Source organism: Bombus flavifrons, chromosome 1 (assembly GCF_040668555.2).
Source record: "Bombus flavifrons isolate JBK064 chromosome 1, iyBomFlav1_principal, whole genome shotgun sequence".
Lineage (NCBI taxonomy): Eukaryota > Metazoa > Arthropoda > Insecta > Hymenoptera > Apidae > Bombus > Bombus flavifrons.
This window is the reverse complement of record NC_138442.1, coordinates 18,370,824-18,386,189: the sequence shown is the minus strand read 5'-3', so window position 1 is coordinate 18,386,189 and position 15,366 is coordinate 18,370,824. Positions and strand designations below refer to the sequence as shown.

At 36.9% G+C, this 15,366-nt stretch overlaps 1 protein-coding gene and 1 long non-coding RNA gene across 2 annotated transcripts in view; one reads left to right on the top strand and one right to left on the bottom strand.

Moving 5' to 3' along the window:
- LOC138180715 (UPF0489 protein C5orf22 homolog) overlaps positions 1-9,386 on the top strand; it is a 509,128-nt gene extending 499,742 nt beyond the window's left edge. Inside the window, exons 5-6 of the mRNA XM_069114807.1 lie at positions 6,091-6,309; positions 9,203-9,386. Coding sequence (XP_068970908.1) covers positions 6,091-6,309; positions 9,203-9,335 — 352 coding nt within the window. The 3' untranslated portion in view covers positions 9,336-9,386. The remainder of the gene's footprint in view (positions 1-6,090; positions 6,310-9,202) is intronic.
- Positions 1-15,366, bottom strand: part of LOC138180725 (uncharacterized) — a 102,321-nt gene that overhangs the window by 45,648 nt on the left and 41,307 nt on the right. The gene's annotated exons all lie outside the window — the stretch shown is intronic.

Sequence of the window (15,366 nt, the reverse complement as noted above, 5' to 3'; positions counted from 1 at the left end):
AAGAACCTGTGTCGATCGATCTGTGGATGATCTGTTTAACTCGGTGTACGGTACATCAAAGTGCAACCTGCGTGTCCCACACTGCAGCTGAATGCATCGTGTATCGACAATGGTGTCGATGGTTCGATGGGGATGAATATCTATTGATTGGCAAAGCCACCCCTCACAATCGCCTCGATATATAGGCGTATACCTGCCGCAACCCCAAATATATTCGTGCTACCTGCGAGTATGCAGCAAATTGTCCTGTTTTCAGAGCCACGTGCCACGAGTCAGGTACATCCACACAGTATCGGGCACGCATCGTTGTCCTTTTTAGTTTAACAGTCGATGCCGATAATCACTGTATATTAGCTTGAAAAAAAATTTATAAAGTTTATAAAGTAAGATTAATAATTAGATTTCACCTAATAATTAGATTAAAATAATATATACATATGTAAAATAATTAGAATACAAATTTCTATCGCGTTGTATACGAAGCAAACTTTAGTTAAATTGTACTAAATATTCGGTGTATAAATAGAACAAAAAATTAGAAAATTGTGTCTCAAAAGTATGAAAATACTGAAAAATAGGTTGATGGTAATCTGAAATGTTGAGAAGATTTAAATAATTGATATGAAACTAGAAAAGTTGTATTTCTAAATTGTTATAGAGTGATTTATTATTCACCGCGATCTCGGGGGAATGTCACGGTTCCTCGCGTTTAAAATGACGATAATTACCTTATATTCTACCAGAATCACTGTGATTAGTGTAATAATGAAGATGGTAGGAAATTGCTATGGGATTAACTTGCTCAGATATCTCATTAAATTTAGGAAGAAAACTACAACCCGGGGATTAACTCGAAATGATTGTATATTAAAAATCGTGTCACTGATCAAAAACGTAAGTAATAATACGAAGGATTCTACGTTCACACGTTCGTATCTACATGTTATCAACATCGCTTTAAAAATTTAACATTTTTAAAGTTATCAATAACTAAAATATAAAACATAAGTATCATAATATACAGATAATTTAAACAAAATGATATTACATTTTAGAATTTTTGTACATCAAAACTGTACTAAACTAAAATTTTCACAAATTAAAATTAAATTATAAATATAGCGAAAATTGAAATTATAAATTTTTTACCCACACTACTACAACCCATTTTGCAGAAACAAATTTTTTTATATTCAACAATGATTTAATTAAAAATTACATAGAATTTTCATCTATATTATTACAGATTGATTTTTACCAAATTTCTCACGCATTCTACACACTTTTAACACTGTACGGTTAAAGGAGCATATTATAATTACAAAGCAAAGCGTTGCATATAACAGGCACGTGTTTTAAACAGCCTCGATGAGCTTTTACCTCCGATCACACGCATGATCGCTACCAGATCCACATCCATTAAAAATTGGTAACTCGATATCGGAGTATTGTCCTAACGTACTCGACGCACATGCCTAGAAAGTTTGCTCAGTTATGCACTGGAGATCCGAAGAAAGCGATACATTTATTATGCATATCTAAACAATGTCCTGGACGGGTTTTCTCCTGAACCATGTTTGTTCATGCGCACGATTTCATATCGCGTTGAATCTTCCGAACCGGAAGATGAAAAACTCTACCTACGTTGTAACGTATCTCTCTGTGTACGTTCTCATGTAAATGTTATTTGTATAATTCAATTCGTAGAACAGTAGCTGTTCTTCTATAACGTAATATTTAAAATTAGGATAGTATTTTTTGCGTAGAGATTTTGATCACTTGGAGAACAGTTTATTTTGATGATTTAATTATTAAAATTGTGTAATAAAATAATATCTCAAATAATTTTATAATGGCATAAAAAGCATAATTTCAAATAATTTTACATATAAGGAATCTTAAAATAATAAGGAAATATAACATTAGAAACGAGTTGAAAGATACATTTTGTTTCATATGACGACGTATTATTAGCATAATTTATAATTTATGTTGTTGAACGAACGATGTTTTTCATATTACAATTATTTTCTATTATCAGGAAGTTTGTTATTTTATCTTTCATCTAACATGCTCTGTTCATGTCTGTGTTCAAATAACGTATCGTTTCTTTAAACGCAATATTAATATTGCAACATCGTGCTACTCCGTACAACATTATACGGACACCATTTTAAATTAACTTTTTACTCTATCTATTTAGAAAAAAACGAATAATAATAATTAATCGTGGACTCGTGGGAAGTATAACAATGATTACGATGAACGAATTCTTTAATCTCCTATAACCAGAACTTTATTTCCTTATGAGAAAAAAGATTGTAATTGGACACAGTTTATTAATATATTCTTAAACGTATAATTAGAGATTTTTAATTATTGCATATAAATAACTTGGTTTGTGTCTGCGTAACGGCATATTAATAAGATACGATATTATAGTGATAAACATTTATAACAAAAATTTTAAAAAATATAAAAACGACGTTTGATCCTCTTCTATAACCATTATTCTCGCTGATAAACTCGATTAACACAGTTGCTCGCATTCTTGGAAAAGACAACATCTACGAATGGTCGACTTTCGAAAATGAAATTCGCGATGCACGTTCTAAAATTTAGAGTATCGATTACATACGAGAGGCGGTCGTTTGCCGAGCCGGCAATAAAAGAGAAAAAGAGAAAAGGAGGAAGAAAAAAGGACGAAGACCCCCTTCGCATCCGGATACGCTCCACTCCTGTCAGTCGTATGTCAACCCTCGTTGTTTTTTTGCCGCGCTCTTAATAATTGATCATCTGATTACGATACATTATACCCCCCTTTTTCTACTTTGGTACACCGTCAGAGAGGGCATTATTCGTGCACCGAGGGAAACAGAGTAAACGGGCGAAACAGAGAAGGAAACTTTTTCTTTCCGTCGCCTGGCGAGGGACGACCATTTGCATATAGGCCCCCTTATCGACAAATACACCGGGGGCGCCCTTCGTAATGAGGGCCCCACCCTTCGCCCCTCCTCACCACCATTCTTTATTTTTTTAACGTGGACCGCCATTGTCCGTTAACTCATTCGACGTGGCACCGTGGACCAGCTTCGTATCTCCCTTCCTTCCTCGTTATCCACTTCATCTTTCTATCGTCTCCATTCTCTCTCTCTCTCTCTCTCTCTCTCTCTCTCTCCTTCTTTCTTTCTCTCTCTGTCCCTGTCTCTGTCTCATTTAAAATGTTTCGCCTCGCTCTCTGTATTTCACTCGCTCCACTCGGTGTGTTCCTGTCGTGTTTGAACCGAACCGCGACCTTCCAGGCTGGGAACCCGCGTTAAGAAAAAAAAAATAGAAAAAATAACGACAGAGAATAACAGAACCGGTTACGCGTCGAAAAATATGAATCATAGAGATAAAGCTAGAAGCGTGAAAACGTGGATGGGATTCTATACTGTGGCATCTGCTTTTCGAGATAGACATAAGAAAACAAAATGATCGCTGATAAAGGTTTTGTTGCATTGCGCAGCCGTCGTGTGGGACGCGTGAGAATGATCCTGTGACAAGGATCATTGCATTCATAATAATAATTGGCTTCGCTTTTAAATATTACTGTAGGTTAATTGTCTGTGTGATAATTGAATTATCTAATTTGATCTTCTATGACGCAAGTGTAGAACTTTGTTGCGAAGGAAGCTTTAAAATTGAAGATCATAATTCTATGCTTTGCAATTAAGTACTCGTTATCGTGAATCACTTTTGTTCTTTTTTTCATTATTTAATCATTCTGTTAACCTTTTTATATGCCTTATTTTACAGAATAGATCAACTCAACTTTCTATATTTCTAAATTAAGATTTCTTTACCAGAAAGAGCTAGATATTATACTCATACTTCCTCCGCTTTGTAGCAAATAATTAAGCAAAAACAAAAAAAGAAATAAAACGTTCTTCCTGTTATATATAAAATTATTATATACAAACTTCCCATTAAACAATCCACGAAAAGCTCTCTAATTAAGAGCTCGAAACACAGAAACGAAGAATACCAAAAATTTTGCTGAATTCATCATAAAATTTCATTATTGTATCGTTTAAGCCTGCACATCATCTTAAAACGAATGGCCCTAACATAATCACGAAATTTCATAAATCTGTGATAAGTTTCTCAATGATCGTTCTAAAAATCACTCTCTTAACTTAGCTCTCAAGTGATCGATATAATATGCAAAAAGATTCAAACCTACAGAAAACTTCATAATGCTAAAAATATAGGCATTCTATAGGAAATGGGGTATTCTAAAGAATTTCAGTCATTTTTGGGAATAACAGGTCGCAGGACATAGGGGACCGGTTTTGTAACCTGGAGAGACCGATTGTTACCGACTTCGTTACACAACTGTTAGGATAATCTGCGGCGAGAATCATGAGCCGTGATACACATATACAGGCATGTATAGGTTATGTCCGGTCCAAGGGGTGAGGGCAGGTGTACCTTTCGAGAGAATAATTAATATTCAGCGAGGAAAAAGTGGGCGAGAGCCGGCGATAGTCTTCTCTTATGAACAGTTAGCGCGTTAGCAAACGGGCACATCGCTTCTAGACACGCAGCTGGTCCTCCCAAGAAAGACTTCCAGGCCCAATTATGTTCGTCTTGTCGATCGTCCTTACACCGTAATTGTTTCAAGTTTGATCTGTTGGTCGGTACCTGGCCGGAAATTTCGTGGGACTGATTTTATCGGACTTCTTGGATTCCTACCGCACTCCTGGAACTTTTGAATTTCTATCCGAAACGATGAAGTTCCTGAATAGTTGAATAGGTTTGCACAGTGTACAGGTACTAGGTTTAAACTTTCTTTTATCCGCCTTAAAATAGAAAAGGTAACAGCCTCGTGTAACAACTAAGTGGATATATTTCTCGAAATAGCGATTCATGTCAAAGTTCCCCATTTTCATGGCGGAAATTTGTATAACGATAACTAAAAAAAGTATGTCAAGCCAGAACGATCATGAGGCACGGTTTCACGAATAAATCGTAATCTACTAACATAGATATCGGCAATCTTCCGGTGAAATCTCAGTAGCCTTGATAACGAAAGCGTGTAGACCGAGCCGCAGGACGAATTGCAGCTGCAGAAAACGAGGAAAACTTATGATCAGATAAGGGCGAGAGCGGGAGGCGAGAGAGCGGTATAAAAGAGTTAGAGAAAAAGAGATAGCGGATGAGGGGTCGGAGGAAAGCGGAGTACAAATTACGACCACCCGGAACTGGTCTCGTGGCCGTGTTAACTTTCGTCGCGTGCCTTCGGGAAATGCCTCAACTTTTGCAGCCACGTGTTATCGTCCGGGCATTATAAACTTTCCATTGCTCGGCCTTTCCCTCTCCCTTTCCTTCTTCCCTTTCCTTGTTTGCTTTCATTATTTACGACGCGTTAACGAAATTTACGGCTTGCCCTTGCACTGTTTTCTAGAATTTTGTGACTCGGTCGAACTCGTAGAGTCTTCGTTATACTTTCTTCGTAAACATATTTTCCCAAATCATTGACCAATATTCCTCGTTAGATATTCGTTACTTTGTAGTTATTATACTGTAAGGTTATATTTTGCATTAATACTGTAACGATACCGTTAAATGCAATACATTCTTTTTTCAATTATCTATAATGTTTGAAAAGATAATATTTTCATAGTATCATTGTAATAATAAAAATGATGTAACAGATTAGTTAATAAGACTCTTCTTGTATGAAGTAAAGAAATATAGTGAACGACGCTATTTAATGTGTATTAGTTTTCGTCGTTTATTTAACATTTATATAATATTTTCAAAATGTACTCTTCCTCTCTCCTGGAAACATGAAAACAATGACCAGATTATATGTATACAAACTTTAAATATGAATTAAGTTCGACCGATCAATTTATAATCAGGCAAATTCGATTTATAAAATTTACCATAAATTCATCAATATTAAAGATGCTGCAATCAAATTTTAACGAAATACCTAGAAAATAATTGGAGATCTACTTGTGTATTTCATACTAAGCAAACAGTTCAATTAACTACTACGTACGATTAAATATTATAACCTTGACCTGTTTTGTGTTTCAGATATGAGGCAGTGGAATTAATCTATCGCGAACTGATCAGCGTTTACAAGCAATCGGAAATTGATTGGAAAATGATACACAATGCAGGGTGCACTAGAGATGATACTGATTTGCCAGACCATGTTACTACGCCTAATGACCTCAATCGATTAATCAGCGTAACATTCAGATCCTTTTTGACTGCTTTGCCGACTCCTCCTACGATAGTAACAATTGCAAGGTATGAAGGGATAGTACATTCTTATACATCGAATTTTTACATTCTAAATTATAATGGAAATTCATGCCTTTTTCTACTGCAATCGTATTTAATAACGTAAAAATTCAAATGAGCTGTTTCAAGCTGATAATAAACAGCACGTATAAATAATATTTTATTAAAAACTCCTACAACTACAAAACTATTAGCTACTTTATAAAAGGAAATTTTCTACTTCAGAATTTCTTACTTTAAACCGATTTCTCAACAAATTTATTTTTCTTTCATACGCGATAAATGTTTTCCTTTACCTGTCGATTCTTTTAACATTATTTTCTAAAATTCCCACGCCAGACTACGTAATCCTATTTATTATAGTGACCCAGTTGAATAATACATTCGATCAATTAACTAGTTAACTGTAGCGACCTCTTTGAAAACTTTGAAAAGTGTGTGCCTAAAATGTGCCGTAAAATGTAAGCGATGACGAGTATACTCGTCAAACACAGAATATGTGTGGCTGTTACAATATAGAATTAAGTTGTAATTAAATGACTGTTTCATTTTCTAATTTTATTACTGACAGGGCTCGTCATGGCAAAGTATTGCCATTTCTTCATGATGCGTATAGTCGTTAAAAACAGCTAAGTGGTTAACATAGCCTGCAGCAAACTTAACAAAGCAATCTTCCCCAAACATTTCCCCAAAATAAACGAAACTGTCCATCACTAAAAGGAGGATGGTAACAAAAATAGCCATCGATAATAATCGCGCCGCGGAATGTTTTTGAAACGCGTAAAATTGAATTCCAAGGCTGCCCGTCTCTATCGAAGGTAGAGAACGGCAGGGTCGCAGATGGCGTGGAAGAAGATGCTGGGAGGGCTGGAAATAGAGAAAAAGGGAGGATCGTAGGGGAGGTATGGTTGGGTTGGACGAAGGGTGGGTTCATGGACGTTCTGCTACCATGAAGCCCCACCTCCCATGTGGGCAAGGGGTGGCCTTGTAAGGGGTGTACAAAATCAAATCCCCGACCTTTCGGCACTCGTTGTCAGATGTCTCTGTCTTCGATGTCCCGCGACAGATGCTAATTATTCCTTTTTATCTCTGTTCTACGGTCTAGTTGGCCGGATGATTAAGGCGAGACACGGTAATCCGTTTCTCAATTTTGCCGGCTCTCGTAATAAACGCGCCATGCCACGGGAAATTGTGATTTATGAAACATACGAGACGCGACGATACTAATGAGATCATCGCCAGAGAGGAGATCTTTCCACGGACTCTCTGAAGCTTGTCTAGAGTCGAATTCTACGATTTCTTCTGGCAAAACGTGATTAAGTTCATAGCTTTATGCTATAGCTTTATTTAGTTCCACTATGCATTATTGATGGTATTGTCTATTTACAGATATTAATTACCATTAGATTTATCATTACGTATTCGTATTCGTATATCATTACGTTCGTATGTAATAATTTTTAAAACGAGGTTTCTTTTATTTCATTGTTATTTGAAGCCAGTTCAACTGATTAGTCTAATTAAATTTGTTCTGCAAATATGATATCGCTGTATGTTAGGAAATATAGTCATTCTAAATCATCCACCTACGCGATTATTTAGGTCAATAAATTTTATTAATGGTTGAACCGTTTCACATAAGAAAATAAAACACGAATGTCATTATATACTCAAAACTAAGAAAAGTACACCTAAGTGTGTTATATCAATGTATATTACTTATTACAATAATTCTTCTTCTAATACCATTTATGCTACAGTCTGAAATATATTTCATAGCATTCATCGTGTCAAAAGGAAGATAGAGTATTTAAAATTATATTACTTATACTTATTCATCTCGTAGAAATATCTAATAAACCAAATTATGCAATGGAAACGTGGGTAAAAATAATGGAATAATCTGTAAATGGTTGATTTGGCGCCATCTCGTGATAAAATTAAGGAAATAGCATTCAGACTTCCGGCAGTGGCAGAAAAAAAATCGATTTCATCCCACTCGGCCCACTTGCAGCCCTCGACGACCCCTTGGTCTCCACCCCCAGCACTCCTAGCTTCCGGGAAAGACGCGGAAACGCCGCCGGATGTCGCCTCTGGACGGCACCGAGGTTCTCTTTCAGTTTGCCAGACGGCGATTAAACAGAAACAAGAAGAGAGAGCGAGTTTACGAGACCGAAAAGAGACTATTTACTATCGCTAAATGTACATTTTATCCTGTGATGTTTATATTTCACCAAATCTTTGATTATTTTTATTTCCACTATCCATCGCAATTTCTTCATTATTCAGTCGATTTTACGATATCTACGTACTTTATCGTTCATAATTATTTACACATTTCGCTTGATTTATAGCAACGACGTTTGATTTTAACCAAAATTAATAACAAATAAATAATTAAAACTTACTTATAATCATTTTTCATGGGATCAGCAGACTAGAAATTTAAGTTAGCTGTTAAAATGCACAGTAGATATGTCTACTACATACATTCATTGTTTAAATATCGATATTTGTATCTGCCTCTGTATCATCTGTATCAGTATCAAGTTTGTTTATGAACGTCATTTTCTATCTAATTCAGAAATTAAAGAATCGGAAGATAAAGAACTTGTCAAGTAACAAAATAGTTCTACAAGATTTTACAATTGGAATCGTCAATTGTAAAAATCAATTTAAATCAAGTCATAGTGTTCTATTATACGTAGTGTAGAATTATTTGCAAGCTACCATCTTTTATTTTACTTTCTCTAAAGAACTTCAATATATATATTTATTTATATAATAGACATTTATAACAATTATATATTAAACATTTATATAACTGCCGATATATTGGTCAACGGAACACTTTGATGAGAAAGCACATGAAGTGAAGAATATCTGCTCTTGTTCACAGATCCAGCGAAGACGAATATTGTCCGTCAGAGGACGTCGATCAAATTCAGATGGCAGTGCTCGAAGAACTTCGTGAATGTTTAGGAGATATCGACATCCAATTGGCTTATCAAGAAGAGGAGCAATCTTTATAAACATCAAAACATAACATAACCACCCTTTCCTTTCCAAGATATAAATGTTAATCGAATAATGTTCATTTCAATACAATAAACGTTTTTACAAAATATATTCACCCCTCCGTTAATCGTATCTTCTGTCAGCCATTCCGCGGTCCATAGTAAAAATAAAATCTACCGGTTCGAGCAGCGGGTCGTTACTAAGACAACGAGTTCTCGAGTGAGAAGCAAATGAAACGCTCGTAAAGACCAATTACACTTTTTTCATTGGGCAAAGAAAACTAAGTCGAGGAGTCCAGCAACGTTGCATCGAATCGATGGAATACATCAGAAGATCAGAAAGCGAGGAGGAAGAAGGAAACTGGCACGTCTTTGATCACAGCGACGATTTACATAAGATCGGTGCCACTGGCCCATTATAAGAAGCGAACACAATGCCAACCTGAAGGTTAGCGTTTTTCTGCACCGAGTACCCCTGTGCCCCTCTCTTTTCCCTTCGGCCGCACATTTGCATACCGTAGGCTAGTTTCCCACACGTCTTAACAGCGATCGTTTCTTCCTCCTCTTTCGAAAACCTTCCCTCGTTTCCGTTTCTCTTTTACTTACAACCCTTTTCAGTCAGCGGGGGCAAAAAGACCAAGGAATACAGAAAAAAACGTCTTCCTTCTTCCAAGATGTTGGCGTTTCCTGGCGAAATGTCTCTCAACATGGCCTTCGTACGCATTCAGATTGTGTACTGAATGTGCGTGCACGTAGTGTATTATACTTATACATCATTTCAGGTATTGAATTTCTAGAGTACAATGGGTATGGAGGTCTTTGTTCAGGAAACACCGCGGACATTGCGCAAAATAATTCTTTATCTTGAATTGATTATTTACAAGAAAATTGTTTAATATCCTCAACGATATGATGGGAAATAAAATATAGATACTTCTTTTTAAATGAAATATTCCAGATGTTTATTATAGTTACATATTGTTCATTCAAGATAGTTACATTTTTTATACATTTTCATTTACTGCATTAATAAATGGTTGGAAGTTCGTGCAAACACTTTGAATAGTTTATAAATTTTTAGAAGTTTCGGTTGTAGACTTCAAAATATTTTACCAGTAACTTGTATCTAAGTAATTTGAGAAAAGTAAAAATAAAATTACTCGGAGTATATTGCGAAAAATTTAAATTATTTCTAATATTAGTATACCAATTTTTTTCACAAAGAATCAATTCTTTTCCTAAGTTCTTCGATTAAAGGAATTAGAATTTAAACTGAAAGGGTTCTTAATAAAATTCTAAAGGAATAAACATTCTAACGCCTATACAAGAAGAAATATTACCCGATTCAAATTAACGTCTAAGCATCAATTCGTTAGTTATTCATGGTAGCATAGCCGAAATGAGTCATTCAATGGTTAAAGTGATCGTACAATTCCGCGTTTAGGGTCAGCACAGAGGAAACGAGCGATAACGCGCGAATAAACGTTAAATGAACAAGGTGAATGCGGAAGTGTGGTTGTAGAGAAGGGACGAATTTTAAAGAACCGCAAGGAAAGTTTACGAGCTGCCAGGCTCACGTAATGACTGTCGTTAACCACGGTGCGGGACTCTCGGCCGGAGAACCAAGCCTTTGTATGCTAATGACAGGGTGGTCCGATTTCAGCCACCCTGAGTAAAAAATCTTAGGGGTCAACAGACCCATCGTTCGGCCGAGTTTTAAATCTCCCTCGAGTACCATTGACCTCGAATTAAAAACGGGCTCGACCTTCGACCCGTTGAAAACTTTACGACCACTACGAACCGTAGCTTTTCGCAAATTCATTGACGAATACAGTCGTTCTCTTTCTTCTATGGTTCCTTATCCGTGCAAAATTAACTTCTGCCACTGGGAGGTTCTCGCTGCTCGTCTGTAACAACAGTGAGCTCACGAGACCCTCGGGACGACGGTGTAACCATTCGCTCAAGTAATACGTGCATTAATATTCATTAAACTGCACCAACTGTGCTCAGTTAAGAAAGGAATTTCCACAAGGTGCACGTTCTTACGTGAGTAACCTAGTATCGGTCTTACGCTTGGTTTAAACTATTAGCAGAATTTCTAATGTCTTTTGGAAATATAATGTAATTTCAGCGAGTACTTTGATTATTTTTCTCGCTGTTGAAATATCGATATTTGTTCGGTACATGTTTCGGTATTGCATATTACATATGGCACTTAAAAGGAACGAAATATGATTTTTAATATCCTCCAAAAGTCAGTAATTTAAGTTATGAAAAAGAAAAAGCTTCGATCAATCAATCGTCCTTGTGATATTTTATCCTTCATGACTAATAAAATTTGCGACGCTTGTGTAATTGTAAATAGCAATTTCAAAAATGTTCAATAGATAACGAAGAAAATATGAAACATCGAACCAATAAATTTTTGTTACACATAAATATAATGATATTAATATTTTTCAAATAATAAAAACAGTATTTACCCATTGGAAAGAATGTTATCAAAGGCTGTAAAAATAGTATTGTTTAGAAAATCTAACAGAAAGAATTGTTTTGCGTCACGGTCTGAACGTAATTTTAAGCGTCTCATTCTGTCTCATGGCTATTCGGATTTCATTCACCCAGGTGACACCGTGACATTGGGTTCTAGGGGAATTATTCAAAACCAGGTCTGGCTGGCAAAAGTACAGCCGTCCCTGGCACCGTAATCCCGTATTTGATTTGCATAAAACAGAAACGCAAAAAAGCAACAGACGAGAAAACAAAAGCGTACAATAAAGAACACCAATCGAACGCTTAACATTAGAAACTGTTACGAACAAATCACGATCTGTCAAATACGATCGCTTATTTAACAATTTATATATTTGTATATATATGTGTATAAAATAAATGTTTGTATAAATTACAGATAATAGGATAGTTCATACGATAGCAATTGGTTCTATAGTTTCTCATCGAGAATTCTAAGAATTTGTGTTCAGAAAATTAATTTCGAACACAACGTGTGTCTATTCCAGTACTTAGCAATCTTTTCATCAGTCATAATCTATCGCGATCATTCACAATAGTTATACTAATATTTAAGAATAGTTGACACAATATAAGTTCATCTAAAATTCGGTAAACTAGATTACAAAATAAATTTTCGTTCCAACAGGTACAATTTGAATAAACAGTACTACATTTTAACTACGATAAGTATACTAAAATAAAATGGAATTCATCGTCACCAAACTTAAAATCCAACAAACGCAGCTCAGATAAATACTGCTTCGTCTTAGTTACGGTAAATCTATAACTAATAAATTAAAATTCATTTTTACGAACTTAGGAACATTCTACGACGATTCACAGCTTCCAGACGAGACAATTCATTCATCCGTGGCAAAGAGCCCGAGGACCCTTTGCTCTCCCGTACCTGACGATTATGCGCGTGACGAAAGAGATCTTCAGAGAGGTGAGTATGCTAATCAGCAGGCATAATGCAATATCGATACGCCGGAGAAAGCCAATTATAGTATGGGGATCCGTCTCGTTCGACCTATAGGTCGTTCTCTCGAAAAACGTCTCCGTGAAACGCATAGAGGGTCGCACACGGGCGACGCATCGGTGAGAAAATGAATAGCAAATGAAAGAAAAAAAGGAGGAAGAACGAGAGAGGACGGGGCCGTGTGATAGACAACGCCATAGGCGGAGACCTCGTTGGCCGTTGTTCGAAAGTGCTATTTGTATTTATTCGAGGCCTTTGTTCGTACCCGGAGACTCATGGGGAGGAGGGTGGAGCGAGCAGCGAGAGGGAAAGAGAGAAAAAAATTATTCAAAGACGCGGCAAAGGGGTGAGGTCCACTAGTCGTTACGGGACTATGCGACGTTTCGGTCGAAAAAATAGTTGCACGCGGCTCGATATTGCTACGTGTATATTTTGTAGACGAGAGTGTGCCGTTGTATCCGAGTTTTTTCAAAATAATTAATTAAAATTAAATCGTACGCTCATTAAAATAATTAGATAATTAACCGTTGTAATCAAAAGTATACACCAGGAAAATCTTCTTTCAACGTGATACGTAAATTTAATATTTTGAAAAATTTATATACGATTATTTTCAATATTTTAACATTTTTGTCGTACTAGAAATAATTCATCGATTACTATCGATCGTCTGTAAGTTTAATTCTTCAATTAATGTATTAATTATTAAATTAGTGTAATTTTCGTACGTCAACTTCGTTAAAAGTTGATCGCCCGGTGAATTTTCGAAATACGCAGAGCCAGGTGAAAATAAAACCGGGAACCAAGGTGCACGGATGTCCAAGCACGTAACACAATTAATCCCGGAGATCGAATTACGGCCAAGTGTTTGCCCCATCATGCAGATTCCCTCGTTCTCGTTGGTGCAGTATGTGACGAGATGATCGCATGTGTGTGTGAATGCATCTCGTGCAGCGGATGCAACTGCGAGTGGTCAGTAGCTCGCAAAACGACTGACCGCTCGGTGCATCCCCTCGGCACTTTTCGATGTACCTCGCGCGAGTGACATATATCGAACCTACATATTTTTCTCCAACATTTCTACGAACGATTCTGAACGTGTGACACGTGATTGTGTCCAGCGACATAACCGATTCCGTTTCCGTAGAAAAATCCTCGACAGCTGTTCTATCGATTTTCAAAAAAAAAAAAAAAAAAAAAAGAAGGAAAAAGATATAAATATATATACGTTTTGCAATCGTTAGTGTCGCCGCGTGTACAAGAGAGGAATAAAGTGTGGTTTACAAATTCAATCATAAAATCATGATGTAACGAAAAGTTGAGGTGGATAGAGGGGAGAAAAAAAGTACGAACTGTCGTCGTGCGATAAAGTTTTTAATCACATCTACACGGTCTAAGTTTATTCTATGCGGGATCCGGCACGCTTTTCGACGAGAACGGACAAGTAATTTCATAATGTCACAAGACGAAGTTCTGACAGTTCTTACATGGTCGCAGGCACGGAAGGAAAAGTTCCGTTATAAGTTTTAATGGTACATAAATAAACGGCGACGTTGTAATAGAGTTTCTGCAGGACGAGTTTCCTGGGCGAGATTCGATGCGAAAACGTAACACGGTCTCGTTATAAATATTCAATCATAACCGTGACATTTTTCTCTCTCGAGCAACGCAGCCGTCACGTGAGACCGGGACGGACGATAAGCTTAATTCGCCGAGCATGTGCTAGAATTATAAATTAAACGCGCGCCGTGGCGCAAAAGGACCGCGTTTTCGTTGAAATTATAGAAAATTAACGAGCCGTCCGCCGGCTCGAACCAGCCCGCTCTTGTCGTTCATGCACGAAATAACCACGTCGCGCGATATTATTGTCGAAACGCAACCGAGCTTGTTATCAATGTCTTTCCCGTTGCATTACTGGCTTTTCATCTCGAAACTTCGCCCTCGAACAAGCGCCTCTCTCCTTTAAGACAACGCGAATGAATTTCGAGCGAAGCTTTAAACTACGTATACGAGACGGATTTACAACTACGTACGTAGTTGAAGAGAAACTTATCGACAGATTTTAATCGATCAAATCGTGCAAAGTACCATCGCCCATGTAATTATTGAAGATCTATTTCGATCGATAAATTTTCGAAATTGTTACGCGAAAACAACGTAAACTTAACAATGAAATATTGTAAGTATTATTTGAACTAAAGACAAACATCGGCCACGAGATATACCTGTACATCGAAGCAAACAGACTAGGGAAGAGAGAGTAGATACTGCATTTCGCTGAGACGACTGTCTCTAGGCGCTGAACAAGCATCATCCATGCTTTGGAAACATTTTTCATTTTCTTTCCATTTTGCTTGATATTCAATCGCGCGAAGTGAACCTGCCAGAATCCATTCCCGATAAGAGCGGGTGAAGGAGGAAGGGATGAAAGTGGTTGGTGGCTCTCTAATACACGCGGGGGTGCGTGTAATTCCGAGGCCGCGCCATATTTTAACATCGTTCCGAGTTACATTATGTTTCAGCAAAATGGTCGGCGCACACGTGGCAGCAGCG